Source organism: Scyliorhinus torazame, chromosome 3 (genome assembly GCF_047496885.1).
Source record: "Scyliorhinus torazame isolate Kashiwa2021f chromosome 3, sScyTor2.1, whole genome shotgun sequence".
Taxonomy (NCBI): Eukaryota; Metazoa; Chordata; class Chondrichthyes; order Carcharhiniformes; family Scyliorhinidae; genus Scyliorhinus; species Scyliorhinus torazame.
The window spans coordinates 194500152-194523022 of NC_092709.1; the positions used below are offsets into that span (position 1 = coordinate 194500152).

At 52.2% G+C, this 22871-nt stretch overlaps 1 protein-coding gene across 3 annotated transcripts in view; it reads left to right on the top strand.

Moving 5' to 3' along the window:
- LOC140408873 (uncharacterized) overlaps positions 1–22871 on the top strand; it is a 98371-nt gene that overhangs the window by 13484 nt on the left and 62016 nt on the right. Inside the window, exon 2 of one of the 3 annotated variants that reach the window (XM_072496689.1) lies at positions 7234–8090. The exons of the other annotated variants lie outside the window; for them this stretch is intronic. Within the exon in view, the coding sequence (XP_072352790.1) occupies positions 7234–7917 (684 nt within the window). The 3' untranslated portion in view covers positions 7918–8090. Of the gene's footprint in view, positions 1–7233; positions 8091–22871 lie in introns of those variants that run through there. 3 annotated transcript variants of the gene reach the window in all.

A 22871-nucleotide genomic window follows, 5' to 3' on the forward strand; every position in this document is an offset into this window, starting at 1 on the left:
CAAAGGGTGCAGTAATGTGTAGCAGCTACCCCGAAGAATCTACATCAGAAGAGGCAGCAGGACAGGCATTAAAAGGGAACATATAACAGACAGACAATATCCTAACATTAGCTACTGGTGCATCTGTTACTTGTGCCATCTAAGCTCTGCCAATCCCCTCCTTCATCTGAGCTGTGAATCTAAGGAGTTCAATGAGGTGTCCCAACACCTGGGGTCCTGAGGTTAACCATGGCCACGCCCACATTTTGAACAGAGTGCTGACACAACAATGAGGGTTTCCAGATGGATGGGTCCATGAACAGCAGACCTCACAGCGCTTGCATGAAACTGACAGCAGTCAGCACTATAAGCGGCCAGGTGCCTGAAAGTAACATCTAAGGGGTGGGTTGCTAATCTTTAACTGCACCGTGAAGAGGTTAAGCCACGGCACCCCCATCCCAGGGGGTGGAGGGTGGCCCCCAACTTCAACCTCTGTCCTCTACATTAACCGCAGGTCAGGAGGAAACCCCCCTCTGCAACCCAGAATAAATTTGGAAGCCCCCCCCCCCTAGGTCTGGGCGGGAAGCCTGTCGGGTTTGGCAGGGGAAGCTGATAGACTTGCAATGGATTTGAAGCCTGCCGTGAAACCCGTTTTGTGCCGGAAGCCTGATTCTCCGGGTCGTCGTAAATCCCACCACTACCTAGCGGACATGAGAGAATACCCCCCCCCCCCCCCCCCCTCACCCCACATTACAATTCGGCAAATCAATTGTCCCATGTTGGCCTGAGGCCAGAGCAAAATTCTCCATCTTTTCTCCTATGAATGGAAGCATCAAGCAGCAAGAAGCAAAAGACTGTCCCAATAGAGATCCCCAGACTGTGTAGGCGGAAAGTATGAAGTACTTTCATGGAGTCAAGTGTTTGTGAGCATCCTCCAGTAGTCACTTTAGGGGCCATTCATTAAGCCACACAAGATGGGATACAGCTAGGCTGAGTTTGTGTGGTGCAAGCTAACCCAATGAGTTTTGTATAGGGATGTGACTTGCCTGGTAAAGTCACCTGACATCTATTCTGGACAGTTTGCCCCCATTTACAGCAACGCCAAAACATTGCATCAAATGGGCCTCGGGAGGTCAATAGCATATCCCAAGGTACCCCTTGTTCAGCTCCTGGTTACCCTTTTTTTGGGCATGAAAGCTGTGTGTGTAAACTGAATTCTACACCACTACCAGCTACCCTTAATTTTTCTTCTTGCAATTTGACGATTCTGGATAGGGCCACTGACGAATCCTCAGCATATTATGAAAATTATAGTTTAAAAAAATATTTCTATCAATGTCAAGAAAAATGTTAATAAGATTACAATCATGACTTATTTTGATAGAAAAACATAACATACTGTGATGGGTACATTTTAAGTGATGAGTTAATTATTCTAATTGAACAATGTAGTTCATCTGTGCCTTTATTGATGGCATTGGGAAAAAGTTCCAAGAACAAAATAATCAATTTTTATTGCTAATTATCTACCTGGGTTCTTCTTTCATGAACAGTGGGATCTTTTTATGACTAAACTCAGCATGCCGACGATGCACAATAGTATTGCATGGTTTGTGTCGTAATGACTAATCTCAGCATGGAATGATGCTGGGTGAAATTCTATGGATTATGAAAAATAGTAGATAATTCACTACACATCAGCTATATGCATAGCTAGCTCAGCCTTAAACCATTTCTGATATCTTCTCTCCTGTTGTCCATCTCCTGCTACACTGGAGTTCAAAGTGATTCTTCAAGAGTCTTATTGAAGAATGGATGCATTTCTAGGCTGATCTTCAGAACTCTCAATAGCTTTATGCAGTTAGAATTGCAATAAATTCAAACGCGTGTAAAGTAAGGTACAAAAGATGCCCGTGCTTCAACCAGTAATTTTGGATCCATTTCAATGTTCTATGAGGAAGCACCACGGATTTTCAATCGCGAGGCATTATAGCTCGGGAAGGAAAGATATTTTGTGATTAGTGACCATTCACAATTCATCATGCTTACACTTGCTCACAGAGTGTATGAGGGATCTTACAGAGTGATTTGTGATCATCCGACTGTCAAACATAAAGGGGAACTGCGATCTTTGTGAACAGTGCAAGCAATGACATATCTCTTCAACTTGAATCTTTACTGAGACATGCAAGCAAGAAGCCTAAGTTAGAGAATTTAATTCAATAGAAAATCACGCACAGAAATCCAAATAAGGAGAAGGAAAGAGAGTTGAGAATAAAAGAGAGAAAAGCCAATGAGACAGAAAGTTAAATTAAACATCTAAAGGAATGGCAAATCACACACAGAGAGTGTATTTGGCAGAAATGGGATTCTTCGGTCCCCCTGCCCTGTGTTTCTCAGCAGTGTGCCGTTTGCAGGCAGCGGGATTCCCTCTTTCCATCGCTTGTCAATGGGATTTCCCATTGAAGCCACCCCACATCACAGGGAAACCTACAGAAGGGGGGGGCACTGCCAGTGGGAACCGAGAATCCCAACCATCGGAGAATTCCAGCCCATGACTTACCATGCTGTTAAACATTTGCTCCTACTTGAATGAACAAGCTACAACCCTTCTGTCATGTTTTGAGTAGATCTCACAGTAAGGGCAACAATTTCCTGCAGATGTGTTTCAGAACCGGGACTCTCTCAGTGAGATGCAAATAAAGCAAAACCTGTGGGAAAGCAGGGCAACTCAGACCACTTCTTGACTTTTGTGTTTTCCTGTGCTTGTGTGCACATCAATTATTGTTGTCTGATTTAATCCATTTCGAGGTGCAGATTTTGAACTATTGTATCTCTGGGCAGCAGGTACTTGCGAATAACCTGCAACCATTATTTATTATTTCACAGCCACATGTTATGATTTGTAAAATCTCCCTCTTTTGACCCACTCTCCTGGAATTACCACAGGGGCTTTCCTGATTTCTCATGAAACTTTGGTGGAGAATCAGTTGAAACGCCAGGAAAATAGTGTAAATTGCAATTTATTTCTTGCAGTTTTACAACAATCTTCCACCAAAATTATGATTGAGGATTGGGAGAAGACCTATGGAATATTCCAAATACCGATATTCTGTGTAGCTCTGTTAGTGCTTACCAAAGTCAGTGGGTGGGATTTTCCGATCTCACGCCAGAGACTCGCTGGGTGCGGGGGGGGAGGGGGGCGTGAATCCTGCGACGCCGCTCCAACGGCGGCCCGTCGATTCTCTGGTCGCCGGAGAATCTGTGCCAATGGCGCCGGCGCGGTCGCCACGCCGCCGGTCGGGGTCCGCTCAGCCCGCCCACCCGTCGATTCTCCCCGTGCGATGGGCCGAGTGCCCATCGAGTTCGGCTGAGTCCCGCCGGGGTCGCTCTCTGTGATCCTACCCAGTGGAACCTCGGCGTTCTGTCTATGGAGGGATGCCTGATGGGTGGGCAGGGGGATCCGACTCCGGGGGGGGGTTTCTCCACGGTGGCCTGGCCCGCGATCGGGGGCTGCTGATCGACGGGCGGGCTATTCCGGTGAGGACCTATGTTCCTCCGCGCTGGGCCCCTGTAGGTCTCCGCCATATTGCGTCAGGGCCAGCGGAGACGGCAACCCACGTGCATGCGTGAACTCACACCGGCCGTGCTGACGCCAGGATTGACAGCTGGAGCTGCGTGAAGCACTCCAGTGCCGTGCTGGCCCCCTGTGCTCCAGCGTTTACGACGGCGTCAACACTTAGTCCCAGGATCGGAGAATCCCACCATGTGAGTGGAATACAGACTGTTGGGAGGTACATGTTTCAGGTTGGAGGTAAGGGGCTGGATTCTCCCAAAATGAGGCTAAGTGTTGATGCCGTTGTGGAAACTGTGGAGATTCACGACGGTGTCAGCGGGCCCCCAAGTGGAGCTATTCAACGGCCCAGAAGGGGCTAGCATGGATGCATCGTGCAACGCCGATTCGCAGGTTCCATCATTAACGTGACGCCGCAGCTGAAATTAATAATTCTCCCCCCACACACACCGTTGCAGGCAAGATGGCCGCCAAGAGAGCAGTGCCGCGATTTCGGGATGGCGAACTTGAGGCCCTACTGGACTCCATGGACCGTCTAACACTGTTGCTGTTTGTGTTTGCTCCCCCCCCCCTTCCAGGACAAGTCGCGCATAGCCCCCGTGATGTGTTGGGTGCTCTGGATCCGTGGAACACATATAGGCCACCAACACTTAAAATAGTACAACACTATTTTATTAAGTTAGAAACTGTTGAACATACTTTCACTGTGGGTTAACACAATGTTAGATTAAACTAAAGACCTATGCCTGTCCTAACCAGTCTATGCACTCAGCACATAGTGAAGATCTATGCTGTAAGCTGTAAGCTCTGTCCTTCTGAGAGGCTGCATCCCGAATGAACGGGAACTCTGATGCCCTCTGTCTTTATAGTGAGTGTGCTCTAACTGGTGATTGGCTGCGGTGTTGTGTGTTGATCGGTCTTGCTGTGTGTTCATCAGTGTGTGTGTCTGCACCATGATATACTGGTGTATATTATGACATCCCCCTTTTTATAAAAAAATGTATGTGAGTGGCAATAAATAATGTGTGGTGAGAATGTTCCTAACTACGTGTGGGGTGCAAAGACTTATTTACAGGACTATGTACATGAGAACTAAGCTATTTACATGGGAAGGTGCCTGGTGCAGAGAAGCAGTATGCAACAAGAATAACGAGATCAACACTATATACAAACAGGGAAACGATCAAACAAAGCAATGAAACAATTCAGAGAGTCCATAAATTCGAATAGTTCATAAATTTAGTCTCTGAGGTGGGCAACGAGTTCTGGTTGACTGCCTCAAGGGTGGGTCGAGAGCAGCCGGTTCAGGAGCGGGCTGGACTGCGTCAAAGTCAGGGGGAGGCAGAGTGACAGGGAGCTCTGCATAGTCCATGGCAGGGTCAGCAGGAGGGCGAGGCAACACTGGAAGATCATGTGGTGAGCGTGGAGTGAGACGAAGGGCGCGTCGATTGCGGCGCAGAATAGAGCCATCCGGTAGACGAACCAGGAACGAGCGGGGGGCCACCTGCCGAAGGACAACAGTGGTTGCAGACCAGCCACCATCCGGAAGATGGACATGGACGTTGTCATCTGGAGCCAGAGCAGGGAGATCAGCTGCACGGGAGTCATGAGCCGCCTTGTGCTGTGCACGAGACAGCTGCATCCGGCGAAGGACCGGAATGTGGTCGAGGTCTGGGACATGGATGGATGGCACCGTCGTCCTTAGGGTGTGACTCATGAGTAAATGGGCTGGCGACAGGCCAGTGGACAGTGGGGCGGAGCGATAGGCCAGCAGGGCAAGGTAGGAATCAGACCCAGCATCGGCAGCCTTGCATAGGAGCCGTTTGACGATATGTACTCCCTTCTCCGCTTTACCGTTGGATTGGGGGTACAGGGGACTGGATGTCACATGGGCAAAATTGTACCGCCTGGCAAAGTTGGACCATTCTTGGCTGGCGAAGCAAGGGCCACTGTCCGACATAACTGTGAGCGGGATGCCGTGTCGAGCAAAGGTTCCTTTACATGCACGAATGACTGCAGACGAGGTGAGGTCATGCAACCGTATCACCTCCGGGTAATTCGAAAAGTATTCCACGATCAGGACATAGTCTCTACCCAGCGTGTGGAATAGGTCGATGCCCACCTTGGTCCATGGTGATGTGACCAACTCATGGGGCTGCAGGGTCTCACGTGGTTGGGCCGGCTGGAAACGCTGACAAGTGGGGCAGTTGAGCACTGTGTTGGCTATGTCCTCATTAATGCCGGGCCAGTACACTGCCTCTCATGCCCATCGGCGGCACTTTTCCACGCCAAGGTGGCCCTCGTGTAGTTGTTCCAGGCCAAGCTGGCGCATGATATGCGGGATGACAATGCGGTCCAATTTTAGAAGAACCCCGTCTACTACTGCCAGATCATCTCTGACATTATAGAATTGAGGACATTGGCCCTTGAGTCACCCGTCCGTTAGGTGGCGCATGACACGCTGTAGCAAGAGGTCTGCCGCTGTCTAGCGGCAAATTTGGACGAGGCGTTCATCCGAGGCAGGTAGATTGGAGGCCGCGAAGGTCACATGGGCGTCAACCTGGCAGACAAATCCCGCTGGGTCACATAGAGTGTTGACTGCCCTGTAGAGAGCGTCGGCAATGATTAGGTCTTTGCCCGGGGTGTATACGAGCTGGAAGTCGTATCGCCGGAGTTTGAGAAGAATACGCTGGAGGCGAGGCGTCATGTCGTTCAAGTCTTTCTGTATTATGTTGACCAGCGGGCGATGGTCGGTCTCGATGGTGAATTGAGGATGTCTGTAGACATAATCGTGAAACTTAACAACACCGGTCAGAAGGCCCAGGCACTCATTATCTATCTGCGCGTAGCGCTGCTCCGTGGGGGTCATCGCACATGACGCATATGCAACGGGGGCCCATGATGAGGCCTCATCATGTTGAAGGAGCACTGCCCCAATGCCGGATTGACAGGCATCGGTCAAAATTTTGGTCTCGTTTGCTGGATCAAAGAAGGCTAAGACCGGGGCCCTGGTCAGTTTTGCCTTGAGTTCTCTCCATTCGCGCTCGTGGGCAGGGAGCCATTGGAAGGCTGTCGTTTTCCTGACCAGGTTCCTGAGAGCCGTGGTATGAGAGGCGAGGTTAGGGATGAATTTCCCTAAAAAATTGACCATGCCCAGAAATCAGAGGACCGCCTTCTTGTCCTCTGGTGTTTTCATAGCTGTGATGGCAGCTACCTTGTCCGCGTCCGGCTGCACACCCAATGACACCCCGAGAGTGGGAGAAGACCGGAGGAGGACCACCAGACCTGCATCCCCTCACCGTGGCCGAGCAGAGGGCACTAGACATTGTCGGCAGGCCGGAAGAGAGGGAGGTCGCTGACGTGGAGGTCGGAGGCGCGCCACCAAGTGAGACCCCCTGCCTGGTTGCGGGTCCTCACGACACATGTGTGCTCACCCCTCACCCCATCACCCACTCACCCCACACACCCTCACCTTTTTACCCCCTCACGCCACACCTCTCGCCCCCTCAACCTACACCCCACACCCCTCAGCCCACACCCCACATCCCTCCCCCCACTCCCCCCTCACCCCCTCACCCCACACCCCAACGTCCCTCACCCCACACACCAACAGCCCTCACCACCTCTCGCCTCACCCCCGTCCGCCTGTCTAACCGTACATGCTGTCTTGTGTCTTACAGGACCAGCCGGTGATGGGCCAGCCAGTGCCAGGGCTGGTGCCCCCCGAGACCCCAAGCACCGATGGGGAGAGCACCCGTAACACCAGCCCTCTGCCTGAGACAAGCCAGGAGACCGCGACACGGGGAACAGACACAGAGGGGACAGACACACAGGGGACAGACGCACAGAAGACAAAGACACTGAGGACAGATGCACAGGGGACCACAACCCAGGTGACCCCGGAGTTCGGGTCGGGTGAGGACACTGACTTTCCGTCACTGCTGTCTCTAACACCCTCCACCATCTCAGAGATTATCACATCGGTTGGGCAAATTAGTGAGGAGGCTTCTGGGGCAATCACTGGTGTGCACCACACAGCCGTTCCGGTCCAGAACATGGAGGTAAGAGCAGCCGAGGGGCTGGATGGTCGTAGGGCAGCCCGGCCCCAGCAACCAGCTGCCGCCCAGAAGGGTCCCAGGCTCTTGGGAGATCCATTCCCACGCACGGTGCAGGTGCAGTCAGAGACGCAGGGACTAGAGGAGGGGATGATGGCCGGCTTCCAGCACTTACAGGCGGAGGTGGAGGAGTCCAACCACCTGCCGGAGCAGGGAGAGGTGCCGGTCATACGTGTCACCCAGGCTGAAACCGATAGGGTGGCGTCCATAGGGGAGGCAATGGAGGCGACGGTGTTGAACATGGGTTAGGTTTTGTAAGGCTTAGGGAATTCCATGCAGGCAGGGGCCGTGGCCCAGGACGGGCTGCCCACTCACAGGCAACCATGTGCCAGAGCCAGCTGCAGATTGCAGCGGCGCTCCTCAGTGTGGCCAAGTCACAGCAGGCCATTGCTGAGAGCGTCAGAACCATTGCCCAGGTGCTGGCCAGCATCGCACAGACCCAGAGGGAGATGGTGCAGTCCCAGAGGGAAATGGCCCACTCCCTGTGCTCCATAGCCGCTAACATACAGACCCTTGTCGATACCAGAGCGGGCATCCAGGACTGGCAGTGCCAGGTGTTAGGGAGGCCTCAGGGGTTGGCTCCGCTCGCATTCCCATCCCATGGAGAAGCCCTGGGGCCATCGGGCACCCCGAGGGAGGAGGAGGTGCTCGGGCCCATGCCGGTGACTCCCGCAGGGGAGGTGCCGGAACATCGCAGTACCTCAGACTCCCCCACCTCCCCTCCTCCTGTCCCTGGTGCATCTGGTGGGCAGAACAGGGCGAAAGCACGCCACCCGGGACATCCGAGGAGCAGCTGGCCCCATCCAGGCCTGCCGCGCCAGGAGACGAGCGCCAACGGGGACCCTAGTCGCAGGGCAGGAGTCTCAGCAGTCCGCCTCCACTCCTGTTGTACCATCTGGGAACCACCTAGGCCTAGTGTTAGGGCCCGTAAGGCCAGAAAGCTAGACACCAGTTAAGTTGGCACAGGTGCAGGGCACAGTTTAGTTATAAGTTTTCAGGCACAGATTGTATATACCTCTTGATGCACGATCAATTGAACAAAGACTAGAGTTGGATACAACTGAGGCGTTATTGCTCTAAGATGTGTGGCCTCCCACAGCAGCTGGCGAAATGGCTGCTGTATGGGGAGCACACATATTTATACTCCGCCTACTGGGCGGAGCCAGCAGGCAGGGACTACCGGCGAACCTATTGTACAGATCCTACCTTACATTACCTAATAAAGGTGTAACAGTGGTTTACCACACCTCTTCACATTAAACACCTGTTAACACCGTTCAAACCTGCCTCTGTGCTCTGTCTGATGGGTGTGGGGGTGGGACGGTCAGTGATGGCCACTGGGACTGAGAGGTGGTGGACGAGTGAGGCCCAGTGGGTGGAACGTGCAGCCTCCCCTCCCCCGACCGACCCCACCACCTCGACCCCAGCGATTCAACAGGACTGTGTAATGGACTGGCCAGCCCGCATGCAGTGATCACCCAGTTGGACGGTGCTACTGTGGGCATGAGTCAGACATTGTCTAACGATGTGGAACATGGAGCTCATCACAAAGTGGGCTGTCATCATCCTCCATCCCATGGACCAGACCCGCTGTCACCGCTAACCCAGTGCCCTCAGCTCATTGTGCCGCAGGTATATTTAATGTTGGGGGGGGTGCATGCGGGTGGTTCGATGGTGTAAGAGGTGATGGTGGTCAGTGGTGTGGGAGGTGAGGGTGTCAGATGGTGAGGGTGTGTGGTATTGTGGTGTCCGTGCCCCTACCGAGCAACCCCCCCCCCCACCTCTAGTTGGTGCAATGTGCGTTGACTAAAGCATCCTGTGCTCGCTGGCCCTGCCGATGGCATAGTGTGGCCTCCCGTGCATGGCAAGACCCCATGTTCCGCTCATTGTGCCCCTCCCCCTGATCTTCGTCTGACAAGGCCTGCCCTTGCTCCTCATCCGCCTCCAGCACATCAGCCCTCTGCTGTGCGATATTGTGGACCACCACAATGTGGACGGCCCTTCTTGCCTCGTACTGGAGGGCCCCTCCAGAGCAGCCCAGGCACCTGAAGCGCGTCTTCAGGAACCTGAAGCACCGCTCGACCACACCCCTGGTCGCACCATGGGCATCATTTTACCTGGTCTCTGTGCCGCAACGGGTAACCACTGTCACCCAACAACCAGCCGTGCAGCCAGGGGGGACGTCCCTCGAACTTGCCAGGTATCACAGATTGGGCCAGTATGAAGGAGTCGTGCACACTGCCTGGGTATCGGCGCAGACAAGCAGGATCCTCATCTGATGGTCACAGACCACCTGAACGTTCATTGCATGGTACCCCTTTTGTTTGGTGAACAGCGGCCTACTATCCGATGGTGGCCGTAGGGCGACATGCGCCCCATCGATTATCCCCTGGACCCGGGGCATTGGGGTGACGGCAGCGAACTCTGCTGCCCAGTCATCCTGGTGAGCACGGCCCACAGGGAACTGGATGTTGTGGTCCGCCAGGGAATACAGGGCGTCAGTGATGGCACGGATGCACCTGTGCGCCGATGCCTGTGAGATGCCGGACAGGTCCCCACTCAGCGACTGGAACGACCCAGTGGCATGAAAATTTAGCACGACCGTCACCTTGACGGCCACCGGTAGCGCCCCCCCCCCCACACTCCCAGGCGGTGGCAGGTGTGTCATCATGTGGCAGATATGGCCGACAGTCTCCCGGCTCATCCGCAGTCTCCTCCTGCATGCCCGGTCCGGGAGTTCACCAAAGGGCATGCGGCACCGGTACACGGGGCCTCATCCGGCTCCTCCGCACCACCATCGCCTCCTCCGCGTCTTGCTCCTCCTCCTCCTCCTCCTTGTCCCATTCCTCCACCTCCCCATCGGCCTGTCGGGTGGGCGGCCCACCAGCCTGAGCGGCTGCCATCTGCCCCTCTGCGGCCCGCTCCTCTGCTGCAGCCTTTGCCTCCTCTCTGCGCCGCCTCCACTGACGCTGCCATAGGGCTGCATGCAGGGCATTGGCCCCCGCCACAGCAGCCAACATTCCTGGTAGGTGACCAAACATGATAATCTACAAGGGGGTGAAGGGAAAACATGTCATCATGGCGCATACATCCGTGCACCGCGCGCCCCAGCCACGCATTCCCCCCACCCCGCCCCGTCGGTGCCCCCGCTCCTGGCGCCCGTCATTGCTGCCAGGGCCACCATTTGATGGCACTGCCCTCACTGGTGACTGCTATCGGTGTGGCCCTGGGTGTTCCCCCCGGTGGGTATCGGCGGTTGAGTGGGGTGGTTGGGGAGGGGGCGGCACCCACCTATACGGCCGTTAACCCTGCGTTCACCCAGTACCCGGGGTGGGTGGCCAACAAGATGGCCACCATAATGGCGCTCATTATGGGGCACCACCGTGTCATGTCGGGGGCTCCACGACTGCTCAGCCTATTTCCCCCCCTTCTCTCCTCTCCGGCCCTGGCAGGCCCTCCCCCCACCCCCCCAAATCACGGCCGGTGTCCGTTAAGGGAGTTCGCAGTCCCTCCCACGCCAACCCCTACCTCCTGTCGCAGCTGCCTCAGAGCCGGTATCACGATTTTTTATAGGTGGTTCGACCCACGCCGTCGGGAAATCAGCCCATCCGGGCCGCAGAATCGCTGAGGCCGTCGGTGTGGATAATGCGATTCTCCGGGCCGCGCGGCGGCGCCATAATTTTGTCGGGTTGGGGGGTCTGGAGAATCCAAAATCGGCATGAAACCGGCGTCAAGCTCGATTTCGGCGTCGGAGCCGATTCTCCGACCGATTGCATTTCGCGATTTCGGCGCGATGTCTGGGAGAATCCAGCCCAAGGTTTCTTAGCCGGTAGGGCAGTAAATCAAACAGAAAATCATTCTGCTTGATCCTCATCAATCATTTAGCTGCAACAGCCCCAACTTAATTGGATAAACAGACTGATAATTCAAGTAATTTGTTGTGTTAAAGAATACATTTGTCCAAGGATTTGCATGGAGCAATTAAAGGGCACGATCTTTCGGAAAAACTTCCAAATGTGCTAGCGAGCGGGAATTGTTGCCAGTTTCCCGGCGCTCAGCCCAGCGAGGCCGACAACACTATTTAACATTAATTGGACCACTTAATGAGGCCTACACCGGGCAGCACGAACGAGTAGACACCATTGTCCCACTCCCCCCAGGCGACCCCCAACCCTCCCTCCATCCCTCCACTTTCAGCCCTCCCTCCATCCCAACACTCCCTTCACACCCCCACCCAACTGTGAACCATGCACGTGTAATGATGCCCTCTCTGTGTCTCCTCAGGAAAAGCTCTCCTATAATTGGCGGTAGAAGGTCTAGACTGGTGGTGGGATGCCAGACTTGAGAATCCTCACCTCCTTCGAGGTGTGGGCCCTGGCGGTGACTGGTGTGGCCAAGGACAGGGGTTGCCTTTCAGTGGAGGTGGTCTCCATTTGGCAGTCTGAGATAATTCTTGGAGCAAGAAGTTCCACCCCACAAAGTGAGGGTCTGCCACAGTGAGCCATCTGGAAGGGTTTCCCATTCAATCTGACGAGCCTGTCTAATTGACCCCTCTGAAATGTTATTCTTTTTGTAAAAGTTGTCATGCTATGTGGGCATTGTTGGCAAGACCAGCATTTGTTACCCATCCCCAATTGCCCTTGACAACAGTTAAGAGCCAACCACATTTCTGTAGGCAAGTCGTATGTGGGCCACACTAGGTGGGACAGCTTATTCCCTTTCCCTAAAGGTAGATCTTAAGATAATCAATGTTAGTTTCGTGATTACAATTACTAAGACGAGTTTTCAATTGTTGATTTTTAAAATTAATTGAATTTAAGTTCCACCAGTTGTTAAAGTGAGATTTGAACCCATGTGCCCAGGTGAGTCTCTGCATGAGAATTTCCAGTGACATTTCAATCACACTATCATCTCCCTTGCCCCTTCAAGTGCACCTCCATGCTGAGCCACTCTCTTGAACACCTAGCTGCTTCAGCAGTACCCATCTCTCATCATATAGCACAGGAAGAGGCCAGTCAGCACCTTGACCGTGTGTCAGCACTTTACTGAGTTATCAAAATAACTTTACTTGCCTATAACTCTAAAAGTTTTTCTAAGTACATATCTAATTTATTTTTGAAAGTGTTAGATCCGAGGTAAGCAGCCACGCCCAAGCCACGGGTTATTTTTTCCCTTTTTTATAAATTTAAATGACCCAATTCATTATTTCTTTCCAATTAAGGGGCTATTTGGCGTGACCAATCCATCTACCCTGCACATCTTTGGGTTGTGGGGGTGAGACCCATGCAGACAGGGCGAGAATGTGTAAACTCCACATGGACAATGACCCGGGACCAGGATCAGGGCAGCACGGTAGAACAGTCGTTAGTACTATGGCTTCACAGCACCAGGGTCCCAGGTTTGATTCCTGGCTTGGATCACTGACTGTGTGGAGTCTGCACGTTCTCCCCATGTCTGCGTGGGTTTCCTCCGGCTGCTCCGGTTTCCTCCCACAAGTCCCAAAAGACGTGCTGTTAGGTGAATTGAACATTCTGAATTCTCCCTCAGTGTACCCGAACAGGCGCTGACTAGGGGCTTTTCACAGTAACTTAATTGCAGTGTTAATGTAAGCCTACTTGTGACAATAAAGATTATTAAACAAAAAGAATTTGGTCATTGGCGCCTTGAGGCGGCAGTGATTCCTGTGCCCCCCTATCATAGAGCACAAAGTGGTTTATTATTAATTACAATAATATCATCATCATCATCACTCCCCAGAGGATCTCCTTCCCCAACCTGCACCAAGTCAGGGTTTTTATACGAGAGGGGCTACACCTGTTATGGGGAAGCCCCACCCCTTTAGCTGGGAAGTTCATATTTCCCGGAGGGCACGGGAAACCTGATGGTTCCTATCCCAAGGCACCTGCAGGGGTTATAACTGAAAGTTACCATTGAATCTATTTCCATCACCCATTCAAATGGTGCATTCCAGATTATAACTAAACAAAATAATTTTTCCCAACTTATTTTGCCAATTATCTTAAATCAGTGTCTGCTGCTTACCAGCCCTGTTTCCAGTGGCTCCAGCTCGATCAAAACTCCATGGGCTGGATTCTCCATCCCGTCGCGTCACATTTCTGCCTCGACCCGCCGGCGGGATTCTCCGATACGCCGGCCGGTCAATGAGGTTTCCCATTGTGGGGTAACCCCATGCAGTCGGGAAACCTCGGGGCGCCCGCAAAATGGAGAAACCCGCCGGCGGAGAATCTCGCCCCATATACTTTTGAACACCTTTATTATATTTTCCTATCAGTTAAATCCATCATCGCAAAATGAAGTGTAAGAACAAATAATAAATCATCAAACTTCAATTCACTTTCTGGTGCCAAAGAATCAACTGTAATGAAGTTAAAGTTAAAAGCAAATGCCGCGCGTGTGATGGGTAGAGATTGAATATCTCAGGTGCCATGTTTTCTGGTGAATTCATTTCTTATTTCTAAGTTTCTCTCCAGGTTAAAGTACATTGTGGATGAAGCTGTGTGTCAGTGAGGTAACAATAAGAAAGGGTAAAAAAACCAAACGGATTCTTCTGTTACGTGTTTAACACTGTTTGATATGAACATTCAGAAATAAGACTTGACATTTGCATATTACACTTTATGTGCAGTATTCTGCAGGAAACTCTTGCTTTTTGGAGCATCGTATTTTTTAATTTATAAATTTGGCATAAGTAAAAGTTGGAATAGACGTTGAAGTGTTCAATCTGCCATGTTACACATTGGGCTTCTTGTTGCTGTGCTTTTTTGAAGTAAGTTTACAGCGTGTTAATTCCACCTGACAGAATGAATTTCCTACTTTTTGTATGCTATTGGCATACATTTTGTAACAAGTAACCTCAAAAAGTCAGAAATAATTTCCATATATCAATTAACATGTAACTTCTCATTCTAACCGTGGCAGTGAAGTCTTCGCCTCCTTGACAAAGAAAAATCATAAATATGCAAATCAGGTTCATTTAGTCAGCAGATGAAGGGAGCATGATGTGTAATTTATTAAACCTTGGAAACTTTATGATTGCAAGTTTTAAATAAACCCCATTGACCTGGCTTTGGAATGTCTGTGCGGAGTCGGCACATTCTCCCCGTGTCTGCGTGGGTTCCCTCCAGGAGCTCTGGTTTCCTCCCACAAGTGTGGCGGTGAGGTGGTTTTCATAATAACTTCATTGCAGTGTTAATGTAACCTACCTGTGGCAGTAATAAAGATTATTATAATTACAAGAGAGAAGGTGACTAAAACACTTGGTCCACTTAAAGAAAAGTGAACTGTACATTGAACTAGTGTGACAACCTGGCCTGAGTAGACTTGTCAGTGAGTTGGATGCGAGTGAAAGTAATGCCACAGCGATATGCCTGGATGACAAACCCAGTTTTGTTTCAAGGGAAACTGAGGAAACTACCTGAATGGGATACACCTTCACATATCGAGAGTCAGCCCACTGAGGGACTGCTGAATTGTGTTTCTCTCAAAGAATAGAATCATAGAATAGAATCTCTACAGTGCAGAAGGAGGCCATTCTGCCCATCGGGTCTGCACCGACCCTTCGAAAGATCACCCAACCTGGGCCCAATCCCCACCCTATTCCTGAAACCCCACCCAAAGACGCAATTTATCCTGGCCAATCCGTCGGACCTGCTCATCTTTGGACTGTGGGAGGAAACCGGAGCACCCGGAGGAAACCCACGCAGACACGGGTAGAACGTGCAAACTCCACACAGTCACCGTAGGTCGGAATCAAACCTGGGTCCCTGGCACTGTGAGGCAGCAGTGCTAACCACTGTGCCACCATGCCACCCATGAATGAAGAAGTCCCCTGACCAATTTACCCTATAAGAGATTGTTTTGAGAGACAATTGGTGTACATTTTTGTAAATAGTGTCGCACGTGCTGTGTGGGCTGGAAGATGGCTGCCCTCACGGATAGCACGAGGCTGATGATGCACCCACAGGGGCGGAGTCGGCAGACACGCTGCCACTCTGCGGGTCTGTGAATCTGAGGGTCGGGCCTGCGGTTTAGAGTTCTTGGACCTGGCCAGGCAAACTTTGGCGAAATGTCCTTTTCTCCCACAGCTGCTGCAGTTCGCGTTATGGGCCGGGCAGTGCTGCCGGGGGTGTTGGGACTGGCCGCAGAAATAGCAGGGTAGCCCCCCATGGTGGGCGGGCGGCCGCACGGCAGACCTGGGGTAGTCTTTGGTCGGGGGTCCACGAGAGGGCCGCGTGGTCAGACGGGAACGCGTTAAGGCTCTGGAACGCTACTTCCAGAGAGGAGGCTAACTTTACCGTCTGATCCAGGTCCAGGGCCCCTTTTTCGAGTAGGCACTGTCTCACGTAGTTGGACCAGACTCCCGCCACGTAGACGTCTCAGACAGCGAGTTCCATATGTTGAATGGCCGTAACGTCCTGGTAGTTGCAGCTGAGTGCGAGGACTTTGAGGTCACGTAGGTAGTCTTCTAGCGATTGCCCGGCGAGTGGTGAGGATGTGTTGCACGTAGACCTCGTTCACGGGCCTTACATAGAGGCGTTCGAGCATCGCGAGGGCGTCTGCGTAGGAGGAGGCCTCATCGAGTTGAACAGAGATTCGATGGCTCACCCGTGCGTGGAGGAGGCTCAGCTTCTGTTCGTCGAGACGGAAGGCGTGGAGGAGACGGCGATATAGGCCTTGAAACAGCGGAGCCAGTGCGAAAAGATTTCTTTTGGCTCCGCGGCCTGCGGATCAAGTTCCAGTCGGTCAGGTTTGAGGGCCGATTCCATAGTTGTGTTGTAGTTGATTAAATTGATGCGACCATCAATTCACTCGAGACATGAGTAGAAATAAACTGTGGCTTTAATCAACTCGAACAGTGCCTGCCTGCGACTGATCTAAGACTGAGAACCGCCTACAGGTCAACTGCTCTTTATACCTCCCTTCAAGGGGAGGAGCCATGGGCGGAGCCCATACAGGCCCCAACATGTTCCCTTATGGATAATGCCATACAATGGCCCACAGGTGGAGCCCACAAGGGCAACAGCATAGCACAGATACAAATACAAGGGCAACAGCAGAGTACAGATACAATGGTGGATTATTAATAAAGTACATTCACCACAATAGTTCCTTTGCTATTTGAGAATTTTCATCAGGGTCATAAAGGGAGGGGGATACGATAGTGTGTCCATTTAAGGGGGAGGCCCAGTGGAACAGTGGTTAACACTGCTGCCTCACAGAGCATGAGACCTGGTTCGATTCCGACCTTGGGTGGCTGTCTGTGTGGAGTTTTCACTTTCTCCCTGTGTCTGCGTGGGTTTCCTCCGGGTGCTCCAGTTTCCTCTAACAGTCCAAAGATGTGCAGGTTAGATGCATTAGACATGCTAACTTGCTCCTTAATGTCTAAAATGTTAGGGGTGTTACAGGGAGTGGGTCTGGGTGGAGTGCTCTTTCAGAGAGTCAGAGGGGACTCGATCGGCTGAATGGCCTCCTTTTACACTGTGGGGATTCAATGAGTCCCTGGGGGTCATATGACCGAGTCAGCCAATGAAGCTGGATAATAGGGCAGCATGGTGGCCCAGTGGTTAGCACTGCTGTCTCACGGCGCCGAGGTCCCAGGTTCGATCCCGGCTCTGGGTCACTGAACGTGTGGAGTTTGCACATTCTCCCCGTGTTTGCGTGGGTTTCACCCCCATAACCCAAAGATGTGCAGGGTAGGCAGATTGGCCACGCTAAATTGTCCCTTAATTGGAAAAAATGAATTGGGTACTCTTTTTAAAAAAACATTAGGCTGGATTACGCAAACCCTGGGGGCGATGCGTGGGTTTCCAGTCAGTTTAGAGTTTGGAGTCTTGGAACAGGGTAGTTTTTATCTCACTATCTGCACGTAGTTTCTCACTTTAATAAATCGTTCATTTGTCAATCCATCTGGCGGGTCGCCCATCTCTCAGGATAGTACACGATACTTCAGTTGATGTATGGCCGAGATACTTGGCATCACATCTGGCCAGGTGCCATCATGCCAGGTTTGTAGACAATGGCTGGATTCCCCAATCCTGAGTCTAACGGCTGATGCCTACTGGAGGATCCTTGGATTTCCACGCCAGAAAGATCGGCGCCAAACCCGCACCGATTCTGCTACCGGTGAGGGGCTAGCCGTACCGGCGCCACGTGGAACATTGTCAGAACACACAAAAAAACGGTACGGGAATCGCCGGGAACCCCCGCCCACACATACACACACACATACTGATCGTGGCCGAAGAGGTGGGACATATCGTGCTGAAGCGCCCATACAGCTGATGGGTTGGCTGGGGCCAGAGGGCACACCAAGGGGAGGTGCCCCAACGGGGTCACCTCTACGATCCAGGGCACCAGGTTTTAAGCAGGCTGTCAGTGGCATGCGCAGCCGCATGGCTGCCCTGCCGGCTGCAGTAATGGTTTTGCGACCCGTCCACCCCGACCCCACAGCTCATCTCCTGGTCACCCCCCACTACTCCCCCCGGCCTTGGTAGGAGCTATCCGGTCAGCGGCACGACTGCCGGCGAAGTATGGCGGTGCTGGACACTGTCTGTACACCCTCTCTCTCTCCGCAGCCACCACGCCAGGTTCCCGATTGTTGAGAGCACATGTGGACAGCGCCGTCGGCAACTTGGTCCATCGGAGGCGGAGCATCGTGGGTGGGTGCACTAATGAGATGCGAACGGGGTTTGAACTATGCGCGGCTTGGATCACAATGATGCCGCTTTCGAGGAGGCAGAGCATCGCGGATCAGTGTCAAACTGGCGCCTCCCGTGATTTCCGAGTTGCAAGCTATTGTCCGCGTAATCGCACTGATTTTGGCGCCGGCTAACGCAGAAGCCCGCCCCATAGGTCCCAACAATTTACAGATCGTATCAAATAGCACCTCCCTTCGGCCATTTGCAACAGGCAAAGTACTGCAGCAGCCTGTGCTTGCAGAATGCAATACATGAGGGGCAATGTTCAACTCATGATCGCCATCCGAAAGAATGGTGACGCGGATAAAAAATCCAGAGAGACTCTGGAAGCATGATTCTCTTCGGTGAGATCACATTTCCCAATTTTACCCACCCCTTAGCTCACAGCATTATGAGGATCACGCCCACAAAGGATGGGAACCACATTTAAATGGATTTTAATACATTTCCACGTTATTAACGGGACTCCCCACAACATGATCCCCCTCACCAAATATCCACCAAATACAACAGGTTTGGCAAAACGAGAAACAGTTGATGGGATCCCTCTTGTAGCACAACAGTAAATATAAGCCCCGGGGGGAGAAGGACATGCTGCCAGCACAGGTTGCAACTGTCAACCTGGCAGTGCCAACGTGGCAATGCCAACTTGTGCCGTGGCAGTAACAGCAGTGGACCCACGTGGGAGCCCCATTGGGGCGGGGAGTTCCTTTAATTTGTGGTGGAGGTGGAGAGCGGACACTGAAGGGGGAGAGCGCCCGTGATATTTCCCCATCCTGGCCTATGGGGGGGCCCCGCCGATTTCCTGGTGAGGTGTGGGGGAACTCCGATACCTCTGTTGTGGGGGTTGGAGGCTGTGAGGTTTCATTGCCACGCTGATCTCTGTGGAGCTGGGTGTCAGCTCTATCAGGCTCTGCCCTGCCAGAGTGACAGAGTAAACACCGTCTGCTCATTTTCTTTCCTTAAAGAGGCTAAAGATCTGGAGAGAAAAGTGGGGCTCTAATAACCGCAATACATACTTTCTCAACATCATAGATGAGTTCTCCCGCTTCCCGTTTGCCATCCCCTGCCCCGATATGACCATTCCCACTGTCATTAAAGCCCTGCATAGTGTCTGCAGCCTGTTTTGTTTCCCCAGTTATGTCCACAGTGACCTGGGCTCATCGTTCATGAGCGACGAACTGCGTCAGTACCTGCTCAGTAAGGGCATTGCCTCGAGCAGGACGACCAGTTATGACCCCAGGGGAAACGAGCAGGTGGAGAGGGAGAATGCGACGGTCTGGAAGACCGTCCTACTGACCCTGCGGTCCAGGAATCTCCCAGTTTCTCACTGGCAGGAGGTCCTCCCCGATGCGCTCCACTCTATTAGGTTCCTCCTTTGCACGGCCACAAACCAGACTCCTCATGACCACTTGTTTGTTTTCCCTAGGGGATCTACCTCAGGGGTCTCGCTTCCGCCCTGGCTGATGACACCGGGTCCAGTCCTCCTCCGAAAACATGTTCGGAGCCATAAGACCGACCCCCTGGTAGAGAGGGTCCAGCTCCTACACTCCAACCCACAATATGCTTATGTCGAACACCCCAATGGCCGACAAGATACTGTCTCTCTCCGGGACCTGGTGCCCGCAGGCCCCACCACCGCAGCCCCCACACTATATCCCGTCCAACCTCCAAGTTCAGCGCCCCCACCCCTATATGGTTCCCGCGCTCCCTCCCACCCACCACACCGGTCCACAGGAATGAAGCTCTGGAAGAGCCGCTCCCGGAGTCCACGCCTGTGCTCGCACCGGACCCACTTCCACAGCCACCCGAACCGGCTGCAAAACCAGTGCTTCGGCAATCGCAGCGCACGATCTGTGCGCCGGACCGGCTGAATCTATGAGCCCGTCACCCCCGCCGGACTTCATTTTTTAACAAGGGGTGAACGTGGTGAATGTATAGTGCTAATAATTCGCCAGTGCATTTGTATCATGTTCTGCTGTTGTGTTATGTTGTTAACCCTGTGGGCTCCACCTGTGGGCCATTGTGTGGCTTCACCCACAGGGGGATATGTTGGGGCATGTACGGGCTCCACCCATGGCTCCTCCCCTTAAGAGGAAGTATAAAGAGCAGCTGACCTGCAGGCAGTTCCCAGTATTGTACCGGTCGCAGGCAGGCACTGATCTAAGCTGATTAAAACCACGGTTTACTTCTCCTCGTGTCTTTAAGTGAATTGATGGTCGCATCTGGTTCTATGTTCCTGAGACTAGTGTTGCCGCCTGGGCAGAATTCGTGGACTTTTACAAATCAGGCACCAAACCTGGATCGATTCAGTGACCGTGGAGCGGCTAGCACCAGCACCACGCGGAACACAATCAATTCCAATGAGAAATGGTGCGAGATTTGCCGGGTCTGTGATTGACACTCGGGAGGCTGACAAGCTGCAGCCGCATATAAACATTTCATACTCACACCGCTCATCCCAATCAACAAGATGGCACTGCTTGTGCTGGAGCGCACCCAGACAGCTGATGGGCTAGAGGGCACCTGGGGGGCAGGGGGGTGGTTGGGGTTGGCTGGGGTGACAACTATACAGCTGGTATCCCTCAGTGGCACAGTGGTCAGAGGGTGGGTTGACCCCGGGGTTTCTAGCTTCTGGAACGGACAGTCCCATTGATTGTGGAGATGCAGTCACAGAGCCAGGGACTACATGAGGGGTTCTCGGCCAGTATCCAGTACCTGCAGGTGCAGTTGGAGGAGTCCAACCACATGCAGCAGCAGGAGGTGCTGCCAGCCATGTGTGCCACCCAGGCCAACACCGCGCGATTAGCGTCTGTGGTGGAGGCCTTGGGGGAGAGGTCTTCGGCCATGGGTCAACATATGCCAGGCCTGGTGAAACCCTCTCCCCCAAGGCCTCCATCGGGGACGCCAATCGTGGCACTAATGAAGTTTCAATTATATGTATGCTTCACTGAATATGGCAAAATGTGGTTATATATTTCCTGGGCGATAGTCTAAAATTGAGTAGAACAGGGTTGTCAGCATGATATATGCATATCATCATTAAGTGGGAATAATTTACTCTCTCACCTGGCAATTTGAAACATATAATTGAAATTTTTTTCGTGCCATTTTGGAAAGTTCATATTCTGCAGCTGATGATTAGCCCTTCAAATGAGAACGGCTAGTTCCTATTAATTATTTTTTGGTTGTCAGTCTATCATCTCTGTTTCATTACAATTTCAGCTCGCGCTAATAATGGAGATTTTAACAATTGCAAGATCTGATAATCTTTTTAGAGACCAACAGATGTGTTACATGACCATAAACAATGATGGTGCAAGGCAAAAAGGAGGGTGGAAAGAGGACAATTAAAATAAACTAAATATGTGGTTCAGAGGAGGTGCATGGCAGCAGCAGATACACTGCCAGGAACTGCGGTCTGACGAAATGGAAATGGTGGCTATGATCTGAACTTGATGAGTTCATTGTTGAGGCCAGAAGATTGTAAAGTGCCTCATCAAAAGAATAGGTCCTCTTCCTGTAGCTTGTTAGAGCTTTATTAGTACAGTGTAGGAGGTCATGGGCAGCACGGGCAGTTCAAAATGATATGAGGGTCTATTTTCCCAGGGAGGCAGTGGGAAGGGGCATTGAAGGTGTGTGTGGGGTGGGGGTGTGCGCAGGCAGGGTGGGAGCTTAAAAATAAAACAAACAGGAACTTGACCCCAACCAACCTCCAACACTCCCACTTTGAGTTTTACCTGAGGCAGATGTCAAGGACTGGAGACTAATTTGCTCCCGGCAGGCAGGTCCCAATTTCAATACGTTAGTGAGGCTACATGCCTTACAATGTGGCTTTATTCCAAACCTAATGCTCGCTGACTAAGTATCCCCAGAATTGAGAATCTTTAAAAATGATGAAAGTCTAAATGGGCTGGGGTTTCTTGCTTTGGAAGAAAGGAGGTTGATGGGAAACTTAATTGAGATGTATCAAATTATGTGGGGCCTAGAGAGAGTGGATAGGGAGGACTTATTTCCCTTAGCAGAGGTCACGAGTCTAAGGTTTGGATTTAAATTAATAGGTAGAGGGATTAGAAGGGAGTTGAGGAGGGATATTTTTATCCAGGGGATGAGGCGTTTCTGGAATTCATTGCCTGCGAAGGAGTATCATAGAATCATAGAATTTACTGTGCAGAAGGAGGCCATGGAGGACACGGCGTCTGTGTAGAGTCCCGTTGCGAGTGTGGAAGTAAGCGAAGGGCTCGGCAATTGCGCCTACGCACGGATCCATCCGGCATGCGTACCAGGAACGAGCGGGGAGCCACGCGTCGGAGAACTTCGGCAGGTGCTGACCAGCCACTGTCTGGTAGGTGGATGCGGACGTTGTCTCCAGGGGCCAGGGAGGGAAGATCAGTTGCCCGTATGTCGTACGACCTCTTCTGGTGACCACGCTGCAGTTGCATCCTATGCAGTACCGAAGCATGGTCTATTGTTGGTGCCAGGATG